Source organism: Salmo trutta, chromosome 14, assembly GCF_901001165.1.
Source record: "Salmo trutta chromosome 14, fSalTru1.1, whole genome shotgun sequence".
In the NCBI taxonomy this organism is placed as follows: Eukaryota; Metazoa; Chordata; class Actinopteri; order Salmoniformes; family Salmonidae; genus Salmo; species Salmo trutta.
The window spans coordinates 24657785-24680157 of record NC_042970.1 but is presented as its reverse complement, the minus strand read 5'-3'; the positions used below and the strand labels follow the sequence as shown (position 1 = coordinate 24680157).

Below are 22373 nucleotides of genomic sequence, written 5' to 3'. Positions count from 1 at the left end.
ATCAGGTGCTACTCAGAGTGGGACTGAGTAAAGAGCAGCAGTCAGGGGCTTGGGTTTTTTATGTCATAGGAAGTACACATGATGTGGCCATGTATATGTACACAGGAAGTAGTGTGAGAGGGAGTTAGGAGCAGATTCAATCGCATCACCAGGTCACGTTTTATGTCACTGAGGCCTTGCACATGACTGACTGTGATGAATCTAAGTAAACAACCTGTGACTGGAAATTAAATGCAGTTATGTACTTCCTAACATGCTTAGCAAACATGAGTTTGTTACATCCATTCTTGGACTTAAATTAATGATATGTACCTGTTGATTCTTGAAGAATATAACTTATAAATGCCTCATGACCTTGGTTCAACTGTCGTACCCCATCAGATCCCAAAATACAAGCTGGTTTTAAGCCAATGTTTGTAAACAAAGTAAATGTAAACAAACCCTATATAGCCTCAAAACATAGTTAAAACTTTAATTGTGATATCATGGATGGACAGTCCTTGCATTCATAGCTATGTCTATGAATTTGAAAGTGTTTACATTTCTCCAGTACCATCCCTCAGCTTTTTACCAAACCAGGCACGGGGAGATCTCTTTGTTATTGTATCTACTGCTGATTGCCACTTTAAATAAGGCTGTTATGATCTAATTTATGTGCACAGCATACCTGCGTGTGTATGTGTGTGCGTGTGTCACACTCACGTTGGTTTGGAGGCCTCGGCCTGGTCAGTCTGGAGCTTATGCCCCCCCTCCACCTCCATGGTGCAGTAGACGACTCGATTGGGCGCCAGAGACTTTAACCCCTGAACCTCCACAATCACCACCTGACAGAGAGAATACTGCCAGTCAAATGCCAAAACATGTTATTTATTTCCAACATGCATCTGCTGCTAGAAACTAGTTTCAGACACAAAAAAATGCATTTTATCAGTTAGAGCTAGAGCACTGTTACAGACACTGATACTACTATAAAGAAACATCTGACTTGTTATTTTTTTACAAACATGGGCCCCCCGGATAAGCTCAGCCTCTCTGAACTACAGCCATGTCCCCTGAGAGCAGCAGAATAGGGAGTTTAAAACATTACGACTGTATTGAATGGCTGCTATAAAGATGTCTGAGGTATACGAGAGTGGAGGGACCATTAATCATCAGAGCCTATCTACAGTGCCTGTATTCATCCCCCTTGGCGTTTTTCCTATTTTGTTGCATTACAACCTGAAATTTAAATTGATTTTTATTTAGATTTCATGTAATGGACATACACAAAATAGTCAAAATTGGTGAAGTGAAATGAAAAAAATTACTTGTTTACAAAAATATTGGTAAAAAACAAAAAAGGAAAAGTGATGCGTGCATATGTATTCACCCCTTTGCTATGAAGCCCCTAAATAAGATCTGTTGCAACCAATTACCTCCAGAAGTCACATAATTAGTTAAATAAAGTCTACCTGTGTGCAATCTAAATGTCACATGATCTCAGTATATATGCACCTGTTCTGAATGGCCCCAGAGTCTGCAACACCACAAAGCAAGGGGCACCACCAAGCAAGCATCACCATGAAGACCAAGGAGCTCTCCAAACAGGTCAGGGACAAAGTCGTGGAGAAGTACAGATCAGGGTTATAACAACAATTTCCGAAACTTTGAACATCCCACGGAGCACTATTAAATCCATTATTAAAAAAATTGAAATAATATGGCACCACAACAAACCTGCCAAGAGAGGGCCGCCCACCAAAACTCATGGACCAGGCAAGGAGAGCATTAATCAGAGAGGCAACAAAGAGACCAAAGATAACCCTGAAGGAGCTGCAAAGCTCCACAGCGGAGATTGGAGTATCTGTCCATAGGACCACTTTAAGCCGTACACTCCACAGAGCTGGGCTTTACGGAAGAGTGGCAAGAAAAAAGCCATTGCTTAAAGAAAAAAATAAGCAAACACGTTTGGTGTTCGCCAAAATACATGTGGGAGACTCCCCAAACATATGGAAGAAGGTACTCTGGTCAGATGAGACTAAAATTTAGCTTTCTGGCCATCAAGGAAAATGCTATATCTGGCGCAAACCCAACACCTCTCATCACCCCGAGAAAACCATTCCCAACAGTGAAGCATGGTGGTGGCAGTATCATGCTGTGGGGATGTTTTTCCATCGGCAGGGACTGGGAAACTGGTCAGAATTGAAGGACTGATGGATGGCGCTAAATACGGGGACATTTTTGAGGGAAACCTGTTTCAGTCTTCCAGAGATTTGAGACTGGGACGGAGGTTCACCTTCCAGCAGGACAATGACCCTAAGCATACTGCTAAAGCAACACTTGAGTGGTTTAAGGGGTACCATTTCAATGTCTTGGAATGGCCTAGTCAACGCCCAGACCTCAATCCAATTGAGAATCTGTGGAATGACTTAAAGATTGCAGTATACCAGCGGAACCCCATCCAACTTGAAGGAGCTGGAGCAGTTTTGCCTTGAAGAATGGGCAAAAATCCCAGGGGCTAGATGTGCCAAGCTTATAGAGACATACCCCAGGAGACTTGCAGCTATAATTGCTGCAAAAGGAGGCTCTACAAAGTATTGACTTTGGGGGAGTGAATAGTTATGCACACTCAAGTTCAGGTTAGTCTTTTTTCTTGTTTCACAATAAAACATGTTTTGCATCTTCAAAGTGGTGGGCATGTTGTGTAAATCAAATGATACATTTTAATTCCAGGTTGTAAGGCAACAAAATAGGAAAAATGCCAAATACTTTCGCAAGCCACTGTATCTCCCTCTTTCCCTGGCTCTCTCTCTCTCTCGCTTTCTCTGTGTAATCCACCTCTGTCATTCAGTCTACATCTCTCTCTTACTTTCCCTCTCAGTGTCTGTGTCTGTCTCTAAAGTAAGAAAATCCTTGAAAGTTATTTTCTATGTATCCTGACAGATGAAATAGTCAGGATTACTTCAATAGCACACTTCTGCATATGACCACTGGAGGCAGTGTCTCTGGCAGGCTGTGTTTGAGTTGCAGTGTTAACCAACCATACCTCCAGAGTGAAGGAAAGCACCACATCAGACTTGGACAGTGTGTTCTCGTCCTCCTGGCCCATGTCTATGATGGAGCTGTTGTGTCCTCGTTTGAGCTTCTGCAGTTTGAACTCTCCTCCCTTGGACACCGGCATGCTCTCCAGGTTAGCCATAAGCAGGTTCACTGAGGATCTCAGCTCCTCTATGAACATGGCCTCCATCTCTTTGGAAACAAACTTGGGAAACCTGCCGCCCTGTTATGGCACAGAAACATACACACACAGGCATGCACGTACACACACGCCACACACATACACACAGGCACGCAAGCACACAAGTCACACCCACACACACAGGCACGCCAGCACACATAAGTCACACACACACACATCCATAGTGTAGTCTACAACCATAAAGGGTATTTTTAAAAGAGGATCTTTATTTGTGGGTACTCCTGCCCTGAGTCTACCTCTGCTCTTACATTATTGAGGCAGTTTTCTGATGTGCCTTATGCTCGAGGGCCTAGGGTTCAGAACACACAGATACTGTAGTATCACTACTACTTAGTATATAGACCTTAGAGCTACCATCTACTGTATCAGCAACAGCTCTGGTGAGGTGATTTAAGAGTGGTGGGTTGGTGTCTAATTCTCTACTTTACTTTGAGATGGTTGTGTCTTACCCTGGCGATCTGATCAGCCATCTGCAGTCGTCCGTCCAGCTCTCTCCTGATCTGAGCAGCCTGCTCATCTGGGTTATCAAGCTGGAAACAAACACAAAGACAAGAGACGTTATCATGACATAAGCCTGACATTCAGCATTTATTATCACCTGGTGGCATAACGCAGGGCCTTACACACAACCTCCATTACAAACCTTGATATTGACATAGTTCTTATATATATATCCTAATAATCATCCTTGGAAATTGTTTGTAGTAATGTAAGAATGTATCAAGATGTAATGACTTGGAGCATACATGTGCAGATATAGGATCTTAATTTGATCACCCTGTTGTTGCAGGGAATGTCCTGCACAGCAGGAAATGCAAACTTGTGTTGTATTTGAGGTTTAAGAAAGGCTTCTACAGTTTGTAATTTCCACTTAAAAATGTATCAAACCCTACAAAAAATGTCATTAATTTTAATCCACACAATAATTAACATTTCTTGTTGCTGCAGGATTATTTTCCTGCTGTGAGAAACGGGTCAAATTAAGATCCTACACCTGTACACCCCACCAATACGATGAGCTGTAGGCTAACCAATTTAATTTCCATATGAATCCCATGACTTCCACTCCCCTGGAAATGATGATCGATATACAACCACTGTCAAATGATTGTGTTTGTCGTGAATTAGACCTTGGAAGTAAATTAGACCTTGGAAGTAAATTCTCTGTTTAAGGATGCTTGTTTACAGCCCTGGTTCAGATCTATTACTTTGTCACTTGACTATACACTTGACTATATAAGACAATCAGAGTTGTCTTCATCAGATGTGCAGTATAGACTCTTTCTCCAGATTGCAGAGCAGAGGTGGGTCTTCTGAGAAAAGGGGTAGTCATTAGTGGTCAGGGAGCCTGCAGTACGATAACAGACACAAACACATCTGTCACAGCCCCTGAGGATGGAGGAGCAAATGACTACAGATATGGTTTCTAGCAGTGCGTTTACTGGCAGGAAAACACATACTGAAGTACACTGACATATACCACACACATATCTACATACACAGACCACACGAGCATGACCATATACACACAGCCACAGATATGCAACAAGATCTCTACAGTCTATGCTAATCGAATTCCCCAGTCTGTTCGGAGGCATCGTTAGGGCTCTTAAAGCAGGATGGGTAGGGCACACACACACAATGAACAGCACTACATCAGAGTCACTGTCTATGTGTCTCCTGACCAGACCAGCCTAGTCCTGCGGCCATGAAATAATACAGTAAGAATAAAAAACAGGCATGTAACTCTGGCAGAGAGTTTTACGCCCTGTGCCAAACAAGTCCAGTAGAGTCTCTCTACCCATGCTACATATACCCTCTGCCAGGGTACTGAGGCATTCTTCACAACAACAATGAGAGAGGGTAGATGAAAAGAGAACTAGAAATGCTGGCAGAACACACAGAGTCGCCTACTGAGAGTCTTTGCTGCATTACACCAGAGCAGTAAAGAGAGAGAGATATCCCTGTCATAATATAATCAGATCTGATGTAAGCAAGGCCAACCATAATTAGATTCATTAAATCTGCCTAATCTCCACCGGCCAAAGCTACGCACCTGATTGCCACACCATATGCATCTGACTGTGTCTGTTTATCAATGTGTGTCTGAGAGAATTGTGTTATTATGATTGTGTCCATGTGTGTGTGTCTAGATTAAACAGATGCTGGAACCATGCAGCCTTTCCATGACTACTGTCAGCATTCACTCCAAGGCCCATCCATGTCAACAATCTCCCTGTCTAGAATACAACTCTTCAACATTACTTCTCCTTTCCTCCCTCTGTAGGCCTCCAGGGGACAGGGAACCCAGAGGGGAAGGGCGGGGGTGTTGTTTGATATTAGTGAATTATAAGATGATGGTCTCGCTCTTCATTCACCCCATCCTCTCCCTCACTTCATCCATCCCTCTATTAATTTCTGTCTCGGATTCTCTGAAAATGTCCTGTTCTCTCTCTCTCTGCCCACGCTACATACACCCTCTCCACCCTCCACCAGGGCACTGAGGCATTCTTCACAACAACAATAAGAGAGAGGGATGGGAATCAAGGGAGAGGGTGGATGAAAATAGGAGTAGAAATGCTGTCAGAACACACAGAGTCTTAGCTGAAATGGTTTGTCAAGATCGGAGTGGAAGAACTTGACTGGCCTGCACAGAGCCCTGACCTCAACCCCATCGAACACCTTTGGGATGAATTGGAAGGCCGACTGCGAGCCAGACCTAATCACCCAACATCAGTGCCTGACCTCACTAATGCTCGTGGCTGAATGGAAGCAAGTCCCTGCAGCAATGTTCCAACATCTAGTGTTAAGCCTTCCCAGAAGAGTGGAGGCTGTTATAGCAGCAAAAGGGGGACCAACTCCATATTAATACCCATTAATTTTTAATGAGATATTCGATGAGCAGGTGTCCCCATACTTTTGGTCATGTAATGTATGAATGTTATCTGAGAATTGATCACTTCCCCCAACAATATATACAGTTTGCAGGAAAGGCATTTCCCCGTACTTGTGCTTTAAAACTTGAAACTTAAACAGAGTCTGCTGTTGGGATTGCAGTTCTGTGGTGTGGACAGCTGATGGATCTTTCTTTCTTTCTTCTCTCTCCCCATCTCACATCTTTACCTCTCTCCCCCCTCTTCCTCTTCCTGTGGTCACTCCCTCCCTGTCAGACTACAGTGGTAGGTGTTTTGTACAGTAACACAGAAGCTTGTGTCTGAGAGTGTGCGTTACCAGGTTGCACCGTGATGGGGTGGGGAATTGTGTGAAAGGACGGACTCATTCACACCTGTGATCCGAGGGCTTATAGTGTAATTCTCGCTCTCCACACCCACACACTTTGTATTGGCAGCCCTACCCCAGTGTGTATGGGATATATGTGGGGCCATTGTGTACTCTTTACATTAATCCCATCGCAGCCCTACCTAACACAGAGCTCAGCCCCTGATGCAAAGAGCCGATTCTACTTAGAAGGCCCTTCTACCTAAAACGTACGTTTCCTCAGACAGAGGAGCAAGCCATCTCTTTTGACTCACACTGCCTGTCTCTTAATGGTACTGTATATCATGTTCCCGGCCCACTTAATTGAGTAGATCCCACATCCCACTGGGTTAGGCTCTGAAGTCTGTCAGTCAGTCAGTCTATATGTCTGTGATCTGTAGTATCCATCTTAGCATCATGTTGTTGTAATTGTAGTAGCTGTATTATTGTACTGAGTGGCAATCGATAGTGTATTCTGTCCACTGGTAGAGTAGCATGCTGGACTATCTATCTTTTTCACTCACTCACTAGAGCGTGGAGCCTCTGTGTCTGAAGGCCTGCTCACTCTATCATTAGGCACTCCAGGCAGCAGATAACTCATCCTTAAGTGAAAACATCCATGGGTGTGAACTGCTATAGTGTAACCCACAGGCAGAGGGCGGCAGAGCGGGGAGAATTGTGGATAAGGGTTATGTAGACTTTCCCTCTTACACTTGTCCATATTCAGGTTGATTGTGTTTAGATCCCAGTTCAGGACCCTTGGCTTGATTGAGTTTAGAGTCAAGTATGGTACTGTCTGTTACCATTGTCATGGCTACAGTCTTCCTGATCTGCCTGTTCTCTTCTGTTTTCCACTTTTCAAAGAAAAACACAGACACGCAGCTCTGCCAGCGTAAATATTTCAGAGTGCATGAGTGTCTGTTCAATCATTAATTCTATGTGCAGAGAACTTGGGGCACACTGATGCTGTGATACTACCCTGTTTTCCTGGGTGCGGATACAGAGAATTCAGATTCTTGTAAATCAACTCTGTATGGAGGAGTTGGAATTTCATAACATACAGGTGTTCAGATATTGTTTCAAGTTTTATTAGTCATATGTACGGCATACACATGGTATACAACGAAATGCTTACCTGCAAGTTTATTCTCATCAATTCAACAACAATAAGAAATAATACAAGATAAGAATACAAACAAAGTAAATGGCTTAGTAGAATATATATATATATATATCACACACAATACTGTTCAAAAGTATGGGGTCACTTAGAAATGTCCTTGTTATAAAGACAATTTAAAAGAATTGTCCAATAAAATAACATCAAATTGATCAGATATACAGTGTAGACATTTTCTTTTTATTGGCCAGTCTGAGATATAGCTTTTTCTTTGCATCTCTGCCTAGAAGGCCAGCATCCCGGAGTCGCCTCTTCACTGTTGACATTGAGACTGGTGAACCCACAAACGCTGATGCTCCAGATACTCAATTAGTCTAAAGAAGGCCTGTTTTATTGCTTCTTTAATCAGAACAACAGTTTTCAGCTGTGCTAACATAATTGCAAAAGGGTTTTCTAATGATCAATTAGCCTTTTAAAATGATAAACTTGGATTAGCTAACACATCGTGCCATTGGAACACAGGAGTGATGGTTGCTGATAATGGGCCTCTGTACGCCTATGTAGATATTCCATTTTAAAAAATCAGCTGTTTCCAGCTACAATAGTCATTTACAACATTAACAATGTCTACACTGTATTTCTGATCAATTTGATGTTATTTTAATGGACAAAAAAAATTGCTTTTCTTTAAAAAACAACTTTTGAACGGTAGTGTATATATTTGCATAAGTATAATACAGGAATGCACAATTTATAGTCTAATATTTACATGTGTTTTGGGGAAGGGGTGATTGGGGGGCAAGTGTTTTAGATTGTGCAGTATTTAGCTATCATTATAAGAGTCTGGTAGCAGCAGTTGTGATGTGTGGGGGGGAACCAATCCGGTCTGTCTGGTTTAATATAGGCAGGGTGACAACAGCTGACAGGGGAGGGAGGGAAAGAGAGGGAGCCATGTTTACTGTCGCCATGGGAGCCATGAATGAGCAGACAAAGGGCATGGTGTGTGAGACTAACAGCAGAAAGGTTTCACAAACAAAAGACACACACACACACACACACACACACACACACACACACACACACACACACACACACACACACACACACACACACACACACACACACACACACACAGCAAAATACAGTACCACACAGTCTAGACCAATACAAAAGTCCAGCATTGAGATCTCCTTCAAAGATTTCAGACAGATCTCTGTTTGTAGTATGATAACAGCAAGGTCTTTGATGAAAATGGAGGATACATTACCCCCCATTCTGTAATTCACAGCAAATGTATGCATAGAATGGAGGGCTTTCAAATGGTTGTGTTGATAGCCTTGTTTATGATTCTAAAATATATAATATACATAATAACTGAGGTGTACAGTAAGTGACTTGAGTTACTTATACATCTAACAGAAACATCTAAAGACTCACTCTGATGACGGCTGTTGTTTTTCTGTACCACCTCAAGTGGAAAATAACTGATAAAAGTGACTTCTGCCAGAAATTGTCTGTGTCCTGGGGTAGGCAAAATGTTTTTGTCAAACAAACACCTGTTTGCGTTGATGTTTTTATATATTGTTTTATAGTTAACCGATTACACAGGCTTTATGGACAGTGTTTATATGGGGCCTACGTATCCTTGAAGTTAGAGAGGCAGACCAGTGGCCAGAAGGTTACCAGAGAAATTAAAGAGGGAGATGAACTGGCAACCGGAAGGTGTGTGTTCGTGTTGTGTGAGCAGAGCTGAAGGCAAATTATCTGCCTCACCAGAGCTGGATTAATAAAGATACTATTTATTTATCATGCTGATCTAACATTGGATTTGTGTTTCCATAGGAGTCCCTGGGCAGCCAGCAGTGTAGTCACCTCAGCCATGTTGTGCTGTTGCCTGTCCATTCTGACCAATTACAGGTTTTCATTTCACAACAGCGCCAGGCGGTCGGCACGACCACATCCATAACACCAAACCCCATCTGATAAAAAGGAACAACACCCACACTGTTCCACCCACACACCGGCCACACAGGACTGAAATTCAATTCATGAATTTATTCAATAACTGAAGTCATCATTACAGGCCAAAACACATTCTTCAGAAGACAAAGAGTCTCTGCCTACTATCATAGGTTACACACAGCGGTGAGACGACCTCTCATTTTAATTTAGTCAGTCACTGAGGTTGTTTCTACACAGAAAAGTTTACATAGTCATGAATTGCACTACTGGTCTTCAGTTTGCTGAGGGAGAGGTTCACACACACACACACACACACACACACACACACACACACACACACACACACACACACACACACACACACACACACACACACACACACACACACACACACACACACACACACACACACACACACACTGTGATGCGAGGGAACCATCCGTCTCTCAATCTCCTTCAAAAGCATTCAACACACAATGCTAAGGTACATGATGACAGGTACCTGAGTAAGGACACAGATGACAGCTGTTCTGTCCCTCATTTCGGAAGCCCGCAATTTGGGCAGCAAGCGTGGCAATAGGCCTAGCTGATAATTGAGTTGCGGCTGTCAATTAAAATAATCTAAAATATGTGTGAAGATAATGTCATCAGTAGTAAATGTACCGTTAATCCCTGTCATTTGGTTACATACATTTCTGTTAATGCATGTATTAATTAAAGTAATTTACCATTCTCATTCTCTGAGTGGAAATGTTGTTTGCAGAGTTCACAACCTGCTACACTTGTGAGAAACAAGTTTTGGTTTATTTCATAACCATCATTTACAAGATTTGTCAAATTTTTTATTGTCTTTTGTTTGGAGTGCTCCATGTGAGCAATGACCATGTGTCTGTTTTCTCTTTCCTGATAATGTTGAGGGAGCAACAATCTCCCCTCGATAAGCACCAATCCTCGGTGTGAAAAAGCAATGGAAGTTATAGGTCTACTGCTTCATTGGCCTATAGGCTATGCGCTCATTTCTTTAGCCGTCAATGGATGACGGTGAATCAATCTGCCCATATGGCAGAGGCTGGTGATCTCTCATTAGTTAACTTTTACTTTATATTTTTGTCATTTTAATTCAGATTTTTACGATTAACCACGTGACAATGATTTTGAGAAACAAAAACGTTATTATTTTAATGAAACTGTTAATGCGCCTATGAAAATCAGAACTGGCACGCAGAATGGTAGAAATGTTAGGATAAATTGCTTCCCCAAACTTGAAACTATGAAGTCTTTATAAAAGAATTGCCTCCACGTTTCCAGGGTCAGACTTTACCTTGCTTCAAAAGCTACTTTGAGGCATGCCTTGTGAAGAAACATTTTATGTAGTTGCTTTTCTGTTAACCAATTCGACTTGGTTCATGCAAGTGATTGATTGATCGTTCCTAGGAGGAATCTTCACTATCAGTATAAGCAATTTGGCAATATGCCCAGAACATTGCTTTGAGAACCGAAAGGGGTATCTCAGTTTCAAGGTATCAGCTTGGAGAGAATAAGCCTTGTTAGGTATTGGTCGATCACATGCATGAACCAAACGCGAATAATGAATAATGTAAATCATGCAAATATAACTTGTCTGTGTAAGCAGTATATAAGAGAAATAACGGGACTGCCCCGGCAGAGCTCCCGGCCGACGTGTACTATGGTTCATTAAGTTTGTTGGAACCTCTCCAGCTTGCTGATAATAAAGAATGATTCATTTAATATTGACATCAGGTGTCCCTGGTGGTAATTTCCATGACAGCCTCATAATATGAAATAAAACATTCAGATTTCAAACAATTAAGTATGATTTCAAAATACATACTGCCTCTAGCTCACATTGTAAAGTGGTGGGTGACGCACTGATATCCTGGTGCCTACACTTGAATGGTGAATGGGAGGTGCGCTTCAATGACTAGTTGAGAAATAAAAATAGTTATTTTTAATCGTGCACCAAAACTGTTAACACGTGATTGCATTTAGAATAGTTGTGCAATGAATGGGCTTATAAAAGCACACGTTTTACTCCAGCAGCAACCGGCTGAGGAGCTGCAGGAGAAATCTGTGTGCGTGTGATAGTTGTGTTGGACAAAAAACATACATGATGACTAATGAAAATACACACAGGCCAATTTAATTCCACAAAATTATGCAAATTACTTATAGACTGATAAGCATGACGGTCAAATGTATTTGCATCAACTGGCATTCAATGAATAAAAAGCATTATTGTTTTTACAGGTAATTTTGGCAGGCAATAGTTTTATTTATCAACCTTTTGGGGTTTTTAATCGGCCAAAAGCCGGCTATTGACGTCTAACGGAAACCCTGGTGTGTGTATGTGTGTGCGCCAGAGATTGAATGTGTAGTGGGTGTTGATATTGACAGTAAATGTGTCTTTAAACTATGGCAGAAGAAAACTAAATCCTATTTCTTGAAAAGAGGGCAAAGAAAAGAGTAGGGGGTAATAGGTAGGCAATTCCATTTGCAACAAAATTGCACAATGTCAGAACTAATTCCATGGAACACACAGCAGGTCTGTGCAGATTTATCGTTAGCACATCCTACTATGTCTCCACCGAAGGATGAGTCAATAGCAGTGCTAATGTTCATGGGCTGGCTCTGCCTTTCCACTGGAACCTGGGCATGGACCGGGCACATTACTGAATGAAGCAGTGGCAGAAAAGTCATTTCAATCTTGGCCTGGACTACAATGATACACAGGTCTTAATAATAGAATGGCTAGGCCTACACACATACTGTATGGCCAGCATCATGTGTGTGTGTGTGGCACCTGAATGGTTAATCCTGGACAGACAAAAGGCTTGATGATGACTTGAGACATGCTAAAGGGCTCACTACACCTTCTTCCATTGAACCCAGTATGACTGGTATGTGGACCCCCTCTTTAAAAGCCACCATCACCCTATTATTCTGGCGGCCTTCTCAGCCACCCTCTCCATTCAACAATGATCAATAGCTATCCATTCCATTCGCTATGATTACAATATGATTGCAGTTAGCAGGTGTATTGAGTCACTTCCAGCCATCACCCACTTTCCTTGTGACACAGTACCTTGGTACTCACACTCATCTATTGTTCTACTTCCATAGCGCCCTGGACACCACCCACTCTCTCTCTCCATCTCACAATGGTCATATTTTATTTTCAGTATTCATTCCTCTTTCCTGCTTGGATCGAAGGTTAAAGGTCCAAAGAGTATTCAATTCCACACTGAAAGCTGTGCTTTCCTGTGACAGGTGACAATTCATCTAATAACCCTGAAAGGCTTTTACGGCACACATTTACCATTTCAACCCATTGGAACTTAACGAGAAGCAAGCCTGAAGTTAAAGCATTAAAGGGTTGAAAGAGTGACACTGCAGCTCAAGTCAACTATCAGACCGGGAGAAAGGAGTGAAACTGACAAATCACCACCAGGGAAAGTGTTAGTGTTTTAAAAATGTCTAGTAAAGGACATGACATGAAGCTCTTATCTCACCTGGCAGGCGTTGTAGAGGAGCTGGTGCTCAAACTTCTTGATGCCCAGGATGGACTGGAACATCTCGTAGAGCTGGTCCTTACTGAGGATGAGCTCTGAGGCTGCGCTGGCAGTCATCCGTTGCTGGTGCTTCCTGGGGTCCTCCTCTCCACGGTAGATGGTGTCAAACTTGGCCATCCAGGAGCTGAGCACCGTCTCTTTACTCAGACCGTCGATCTCGGGCAAGCTGCGGACACGCTTCTCAATGTGCTTCTTGAAGACCTCCCGCGAGTCACTGGCCGAGCAGCCTCCGCTCTGGACCATCCGGCACACACGGTCACTTTTCAAAAATATCTGTTGTCAGAAATTGTCAGAGCAGAAAGAGGGCGTTAAGCATGTGGATTAAGCATTACAGGGCAGGAGGAACATACAGGAGGAAGAGCATACAGCGTGGTTGAGAGGTTAGGATAAATTTAATTTTAACTCAATTCCTGAATGGGAAATGATCCATTATTTTCTATGAGACGTTCTCCCATGCAGCTGTGTTCAGTAGCCCTGGTAGCAGGCTGACAGGTCTTTGTTTCTGGAAGGACACGAAATGAAGACGCAGCTGCAAAAGAGGGTTTCTGAAGTACTGCTTCTCTCTTTGAGGCTTTGCTGGAGCTCGGTCTTTGGGTCTTTATGACGAAGGTGCAGAGGGAAATAAATTATTGTAGTTTCAATTCAATCTGACATTGTTGTGCTGTTAAATTCCATCTGCACATATATATTTTTTCCACAATCCCCACAAAGCAATTTTCCATGCCAAGGGTTGTGGGTTAGAGAAAGAGAGAGAGAGACAGAGAGAAGGACCCAAATAGCTGCCCGATTCAGATGCTGGCCCTTTCTCTACCGTGCAACCTCCTTATGGCTCACAGTGACAGACTCTCGGTCCCAATCAGTGCCTAACGCAGGGTGAAGACAGAAGGCCACAGCTCTGAGCCTGGATGGACACACAGATACACAGACATTTACCACTGTCTGGAGCCAACTTTGGACACTTGACTTGTTCTGCAACAGCAGCAGTGCTCTTAGTGGGCCAAAAAGAAGGGAACATTGCACAAATGGGAGTGTTAAATATAGAAACTGCTGATATAGAAAATATAATTGAAATGTTGTCTACACATTGTCACTTTCACGTACAGTAGCATTACCCTGAGTTCTGCCAACAAAGAGCACCCCAGGTGTCTCTCCTCCAGTCTCCAGAGCAGGTGGGGAGTTGGGGAGTGTGTAAGAATCCAGAACTCAGACAGTAATACCATTATGCTTTAATTCAATTGGAAAACTGGCTTTAGTTTTTTCAATTCACTAATTTGCGTTTATTAAAGTGCCACATTGATTAATTCTACAGGCAGAGTAAATCCCCTTTTCGCTTCAATACATTTTCTTGTCTCCTTTTCTCTAACTTTTAGGAAGGTTTGCAATAGTGTTCTGAACCTCATCCTTCTGTGATTTCAGAGTGAAGGTGGACTGATTGGATGGGATGGATAGTTAAGACTCAAAGCTAAGGGCACAAGATGTCCATAAATTTAGGTTAGCACCTCACATAGCTGCTGTCTGGACTGAATATTTCAGAGGCCTATTTTGGGAAGTCCAATTCATTTGAATCTGTCAGATGCAGGATGAGAACATTAATAAGACTGCCTGAAGGAAGCAGCCTGTCTGTGAGTTCCACATCATTTACCAGACCAAAGGTGAGTCATCTCCTCAAATATCCAGATGGACTGGTCCGTCCGCTGAGGACCATTTAAAACAGCAGGATAATCATTACGGAATACAAATCAACATAAAAGACAGCATACACTTAGACATACTCCCATACAGACCTAAAATAATACACAAACACACAGAGTTGGGCCTCACGTCATAGTAGCTTTGGACTGCATTGATAAAGGCCTCGTCTGCCACTATCTGGGTGTCACCACTTAGGAAGGCCTGGAAACGCTCCTTCACTGTCTGTAGCTGCTGCTTACTGATCTGAGAGAGGAGACAGACAGGAGAAAGTCAATATAGAGAGAAACACAACAGAGTGAAAGGAATCATCATAACATCAAGTTCTCATATTATATGACTTTACTTCATACAATTCTATTGTCACAGTCCCCTTATAAAATAAACAACTTCATATAAATGTTGAATAGAAATGTATTTCTAAGTGTCTCTTCCCTTACACAAAATCTTCTTCAAAATTCAAAAGGCATTAGCACATCTGAGCTATCTTTGTTACAGGTGCATGGTAACAATTGAATAAGATGTTAAAAAATGATAAATCCACACACTGCTCTTGCTAGTATCACTGCTCTTTATTAAGCTTTACGTATCGGCCTCAAGGCCTTCGTCAGAGCTTTTGTGAGTGTTTATAACTTGCACCCTTATGTAGACATTGCTCCACCCACATCCGTTCAATGCATTAAATGGGGTTGGAGTCGAGGGAAAATAAGCAAGTGTTACTAAATATAACAATGTGCATTTCATAATTATTCAAATAAAGTGTGTACATAAAACATAAACACGTCTGTAAAACCACAATCAGGACATTGACGTATCAAGTAAGCTTTCATAAATCATTGGGTACAGTGCAAGAAAACTGTCATGTTTCAGTGCTAAACTGAAACATGGACTCTGGTTTAAACCCAGTGTTCTCCTCTAACATCGTGCTAAACTGAAACATGGACTCTGGTTTAAACCCAGTGTTCTCCTCTAACATCCTCAGCATACAAATCATTTAAATGCCTTATGCAGCCCCTGTCCCAACACTCATATCTAAGTCCTCACATTACCAATTACATATTTCATGATTCGATCTCATGCCCTTTTTAACATACACATCTTTATTTGCATACTTCACAGAGCGTTTAATGCAAAAAATGGCCACGTTAGTTGTGAATTACAGCCCTCACCAAAGTGTTAAAACTAGGGTCTCCCAGTCTCAGCTGACAATAACAACAGGGATGTTTTTTGCATTAAAATGAATTAGTGGTGCAATCGCTGTATGGCAAAAGGGCATTATCCCTGATAATGCTGCAAACAGATGCACAGTGTTACACTCGCCACACGGCAACAGGACTGATAGGCTATAAATAAATTATGGGGTAATAAAGATGTTCAAAGATAGATAGGAAATTAGTTTGGGCTGATGTTGCCACAGTAATACTGCACTGGGCACTTGTGTAAATGTATATTGACCTTCCCGAGCTAAATACACAGGCTGGTAGGAGCAGATAGATAAGAGAGCAGGTCTAACTGGGAGGAAGGATAGAGAAAGGCTGCATTTACACAGGCAGTCCTCTTCTGATCTTTGCCCAATTATTGGCAAAAGAGCTGATCTGTGGAAAAGACCAGAATTGGGCTGCCTGTATAAGTGATGTGGCAGAGATGAGATGACACGAGTCAGCATAGCCATAATGAAACTTTTATGCAGAGTGCAAACCAAGGTCCAATCTCTGATGTAGGCTAGTGACTATAACCCATTGGCGTCTGATAAATGGAAGCACTTGTTTTACAATAACACACTGGTCCATCAAATCAGTAATTTATCAAAGTCTTTATCACACACTCACAACATGTTAAGGGGAGGGTAGCCAACCATTCTGCCATCATTTTGCCAAGGAACACGATACTGTTCTTAATTAAAATGTATTATCAATGCTCCTTTCATGTGGTCTCTCTCCTTTGTCCTCTACACATTTTTTTTCAGCCTTTAATATGAGAAAAGTTAAACATTAATGTCTAAAGATACGCCTACCAACCCACCCCTGGACCTCCTCCCCATCTGTCCCATCCCACTGCTGCCCCAAGTTCCTGTTACCGTGGTCACCATGTCACAGACAACTCCACAAAGCCCTGTAGTAATTACCCTGAATGGGGTCAAGGTTCAGAGTTCAACATGACCTTTCTATTACCAGCCTCTCTGTCGAGGACTAAGCTGAAACCCTGATATTATCAGTGGTTAGGGTAATGATCATAGCACAGATTATAGCTATGGAAATGACATTTATCCTTATTTATCAACCATCCAATATATAGAGAAACTCAACAATTTTCTGAGATCTAGTGAGCTCCACTCAACCATCATCAGCTGTGGATCTTCACCCTACCCAGCCCCATTCACCTCTCTGCCAAGTACTGATAAATAACCCATGTTTGGGTGAGAGGGATGTCTCAGCAGACCAGCTGGGCCACAGGGTTTGGTGAAGACTGAACGCCAGCCAAACCTCTCACCTCCAGATGCCTACCACAATCAGACCCATGTGATTAATCAGCAGTGGAGCAGATGGAGTGGGCATCGTGTCTGGGGTGAACTACAGTACCACAGACTCTCATAGATGTGACCTAAGTAGCACAGCAGAGAACTTCACAGTACCTCAAGTCATCCATCCATCCTGGAACACTCTCTCTTCCTCTCACACCTCTAACTGGTCTCCATCCCTCCCTGTAAACACTCTTCTACTCAATCCATCCACTTACACGCTGGTGTGAGTGTATGGAGGAAGATCAGACAGCCCTTAGTTTTATAGACCCTGTATGAGGCCACAACACAGACCAGATTCTGATACTACTGCCGCAGTTGATCCGGTTGTTGGGCAGCTGTCCTTCAGCCTCATTCTCTCCCTATATGCACCTGACTGTGGGTTAAACTGTCTGTAGGACCAGTAATTCCCCCAAAAATTCTTCATCCACTCTAGCTTTGTGGTCAGCACACCAAGGAGAACAGTTGGAGGTCAGCCTACCTTCTGAGAGGTCAGCCTACCTTCTGGGAGGCCAATCATCTTTCTATTTATTTATTCAGCCAGGATAGTCCTGTGGGATTTCACTCTAAGAAGGACAGTACTGTATGGAAACTGTATATACAGACCATTATATGGTCTGAGGCAGTAAACAATATGCCCACCAGGGATTTATAACTTCCACATTACAATTAAGGAAAAGGAAGATACACATCCACAGAATTAACATGACTGCTGCTAAGCGTAGAGTCTGTAGTCAAGCCACTTTTTTTGTAATTTAGCAGACGCTCTTATCCAGAGCAACTTACAGTAGTGAGTGCATACATTTTCATACATTTTTTCTGTACTGGTCCTTGTGGGAATAGTCCAATCCATTGACAGGAATCAGGGGAAATCTGTACTGCCAGAGCTGGGGGTTGGGGTAGAGGGATAAGGTAGCTGGCGTGGGGAGGGGCAGATGTGCATGCAGCTTTAGGAAATTACGTGAGATAGTTGCTACAGTATGTCCAAACACACTTTAATAAATCCCTGTCCTCGACTCCTGACTCCAAATCCCACAGATTTGAGAGGACTGGATTTGGCAGAATCTGAGAGCAAGTATTTTCTCCATATGGCCTTCACCTATCTAGTGCTTTCAGATCTGGGTTTACTATAGGAATTGTCAGTGTATTTGGAACATAGGCAATTCTGACACTCCCTGTTCAAGTGTATAGAGATACCATGTCAGTGTCTACTCTTAGAGAAATCTCACTTACTCACTCACTCGTACCAAGGCTGGGTGAGACTAGGCACTATAATGGTCTGTGTATACAGTTTCCATATAGTACTGTCCTTTTCAGAATGAATTCCCACAGGACTCTTATGTGCCTAACGAAGCATTGAATTGTATTTGTTTACATTAGAATCCATCAAACATGGGCCTAGATTTACTAAGCGCTTGCACCTGTGCCATGTTCACTAGGCCCTTTTTCATTGCATCTTTATTACTTTGAGTCTGTCCTTAAATTAAATGAACTGCTATGTCTGTACAAGAAACAAGGCACATGCCTGTGTGTAATTATTTATAATATGTTTAAGATTGGCCTTTGACAATGTTAGGATTGATGGCACTTTGACAATGTTAGGATTGATTGCTTTTTACACCCCAGATGCAAAATAAAATATAATGATAGAGATAGAGTACGTACATAAATGTGTGTGTCCGTGTAATATGATATCCTCATCCTAAGACAGAGAGGAAAAGCCTTTAGGGTTCTCTATAGATGCCTGTCTGACAGAGGCAAGCCAGCCATGGCAGCACTCCAGAAACTACACACACCAACACACTAATACAGTAATACCAGGGAATTACTAAGGAGAAGGTCAGTGTTCTGACTGGGGTTTGGCACACTGAGTCAGTAGTTACACTTGCCTTTTCTGCCAGTGTTTTAGTGATGAACAGACACAAAGCAAACAGGCACACTCCAAACATTGGAGGACCAGGAAGAGAACGCTCCATCTTCCAATCACTTGGGTACAGCATAATGCATGTGTATGAGATCATGTTGCTATGACATTTTACTCTGTGTCCTCCCATTAGATTAACAGCAAAGTCATAATTCTAGATATCTTTTACATTAACATATATATTTTTAAGTAATTTAGTCATGTTTTCCCAGCTCAAGCAGCTCAGACTGTGTTTCACTTACATATAGACACCAGTGGTTCAACAAGGCAACTTAGTCTCTATTCTACTCATTGACTCAAGTCTCTCCCGTGTTTTACTGCGTCCACTCCACTTAATTCATAGCACAGTACCGGCCCTAAGCCCACAAGATAGCAAACATCAGGCTGAGGGTTTATGTAATGCACCACTTTAATGGCATGAATCTAATCATCTCTGGCACAGGATGGAATATTCCCTCGATTGATTGTTTTACTGAGCCAGCTGGCCACAAACAATGCTGACTCCTGAAAAGGCATGCTCTTTACAGGGTCACGGAGCAATACATTGTATGTATAGGAGGAGACTGTGTTATGAATGTTTTGTACAAACATGAACTGTATGTTGCACATACTTTCATGCAGATTAAGTCATGCGTTTTTTCAGTGTGCATGTTCACACACCACGTCTGTCTGTGTGTGTTTGTTTCATTCATTATGTTTGTGTTCGTAAGAGTGTAAGCATGGTCTGTATGCCTGTATGGCACGTGCCTTGTATCTCGTAAGCGAGCGTGTCCTGTGTATGCATTAGTGTTCATCTAACGATACAGTAGCTACATTTCCTGCCATGATTAGTACCTTGAGTGTGACCAAAAGACAGGAGACAGTGCTCACATACCCAGAAGCCCACTGTGCGTGGGTTGTGACGTGTGGGTAGTGACGGATGGACCCCCAGTGACACAGAGTCCCCGTTAGTGGTGTGTGTGCATGTGTTTGTGTGTGCGCGTGTCTGTTTGCATATGAGGGCATGTGTGTGTGCGAATGTGTGTGCATACATGCATACGAGCATATTGTGTGTGTGTCTGAGGTACAGTCCTCTTTTCATGTCCCCAGGGCGCCGGGCTGTGTTCACCCCCACACAGAGAGCTTTGTGTGGGGGTGAACACATCACAAAGATCCCTGGTCCTCCAGGAAACTGGACCTCTGCTGATAATTCCCTCGACTGTCATCTTAGACATGAATCTCTATTTCTCTCCTTATAGTATCACAGCTTTTCACAGCTCTATTACTCTGTTCTCTGTAATGATCATTGCCACAGCTTAATGTCTCTGTTGCCTATAGAACTACCTTTGCCACTCAGACAGGCTCTAGCTTACAATCTTTAAGATACATGCATTTTCTCACATAATCTTACAAACAAGAACATACACTCTACGGCAGTGGACACCAACCAGTCGATCGCATTCCTAGTCGAACATTTCTGTAAAAAAATACAAAAATAAAACCTTGCTGCTTTTTAAATTTGTCTTGCGGTTTTGGCGGCAGGTGCACCCGATTCAGCTGCCTTGTGTGCCAGGCTGGCGACGTGTTCCCGTTTTTAACCATTTCATATGTCTGACGTTGAGAGGCAGACCCTCAGTCTGCTGCCCTCTCCCTCTGCTGAGACTGACCATCAGATGCAGGCTGCGTCAGCCCAGTAAAATAAAAAAAGCGAATGATTTTAATTTATGCTCACTCAGCTGTGCCTCACAAGTAATACAACAACTGATCTATGACCGGTGTGATCATATAAGCTTACCTCAAATGTTGAAATATAATTTTAAATGGTCTGAGAAGAACAACAATGCATTGGCAGGGCAATTCAAGCAAAGCCAATATGCAGTGATAATGTATTGGGCCTATAGCCTACTGCACAAACCTCATTACTACAGTACTGTTTTTAATAGGTTAAATGTTGCATAGGCTTTTATGTAAAAAAAATAAAAATAAAAAAAAGGAACGGTAGATCTCGGCTTGCATTCTGACTCCGAAAGTGATCTTGACTCAAAAAAGGTTGGTGACTACTCTACGGGGTGCAATTCCTTATAATACCAAGTATTGTAGCTACCTCTTTACCAAATGTCCCTCTCTCCTTGATATTCATTGTACTACAGTGGTTCCAGGCCTTCTGTACGGAATGGCATCTGTTGTAATGAAACTCAGTTGGCGCTGACACCCTGGGTTAACTAGATGTGTGAGCGAGAGAGAGACACAGAGTGAGGAACAGGGTGACAGAGGGAGAGAGGGGAAAGCAGTGGACGTGTCAGTTTAGTGTCAGTGGAGGCCATCTCTATGCTTGCCATGTGTGAGCTGCAAACACATAACTCGGTCACATGTGTTCACGCTGCAACATACTTCCCCTATTATACAGTATAGGATGCTGTTTCTGCAGCCACTATAGCTACCCACTGGGAGATGATGTAGCCACTGTGTTTCTGTGTTCTGTTTTTCTGTCATAAAGCAGATACCACATCTGTTGATGAATTTTCTCTCTCTCTCTCTCTCTCTCTCTCTCTCTCTCTCTCTCTCTCTCTCTCTCTCTCTCTCTCTCATTAGTGTTTTGGCAGTTGATGAGGTCTGAAATAGCTCTGGATCATTCACAAGGGGTTCTGCCATCACAAGTCAAGGAATATATCTCCCTAATCACCATCACGTGAAAAGCAATCACCATTCAGCTTCCAAAGGGGTGTCTTTAATGTGTGACTACTTAACATATTGGTCAGGAAAACAGTCCCAGAGAAGAAAGATGGCACCAGAAGGAGGGCGGGCAATCTCTCTCCCCACCCGCCTCCTTCTATCGGAGCTCTCTCTCACAAACACGTCACTCACACAAATACACCACTAACTTATATAAACACACATCACACTCTCCTCTTATAGAGGTCATGGCACAAAGATGGGCTCTTCCTGGCAGTTACATAATGGCCGTAAACACATCAAATGAATTGTGTAATCCCAGATTACTGACAGCCCACCCAGACAGGAGAGCTAACGTGCTCATCTGTGCGCCTGCTAACACACACACACACACACACACACACGGGAACGTGAAGGCTCAG

At 42.6% G+C, this 22373-nt stretch overlaps 1 protein-coding gene across 7 annotated transcripts in view; it reads right to left on the bottom strand.

Moving 5' to 3' along the window:
• cadpsa (Ca2+-dependent activator protein for secretion a) overlaps window positions 1-22373 on the bottom strand; it is a 162760-nt gene that overhangs the window by 104224 nt on the left and 36163 nt on the right. For all 7 annotated transcript variants that reach the window (XM_029774986.1, XM_029774992.1, XM_029774989.1 and 4 more), the window contains 5 exons: window positions 14990-15103; window positions 13109-13441; window positions 3688-3768; window positions 3026-3259; window positions 703-824 (listed from right to left, as the gene is read on the bottom strand). In XM_029774986.1, coding sequence (XP_029630846.1) covers window positions 703-824; window positions 3026-3259; window positions 3688-3768; window positions 13109-13441; window positions 14990-15103 — 884 coding nt within the window. The remainder of the gene's footprint in view (window positions 1-702; window positions 825-3025; window positions 3260-3687; window positions 3769-13108; window positions 13442-14989; window positions 15104-22373) is intronic.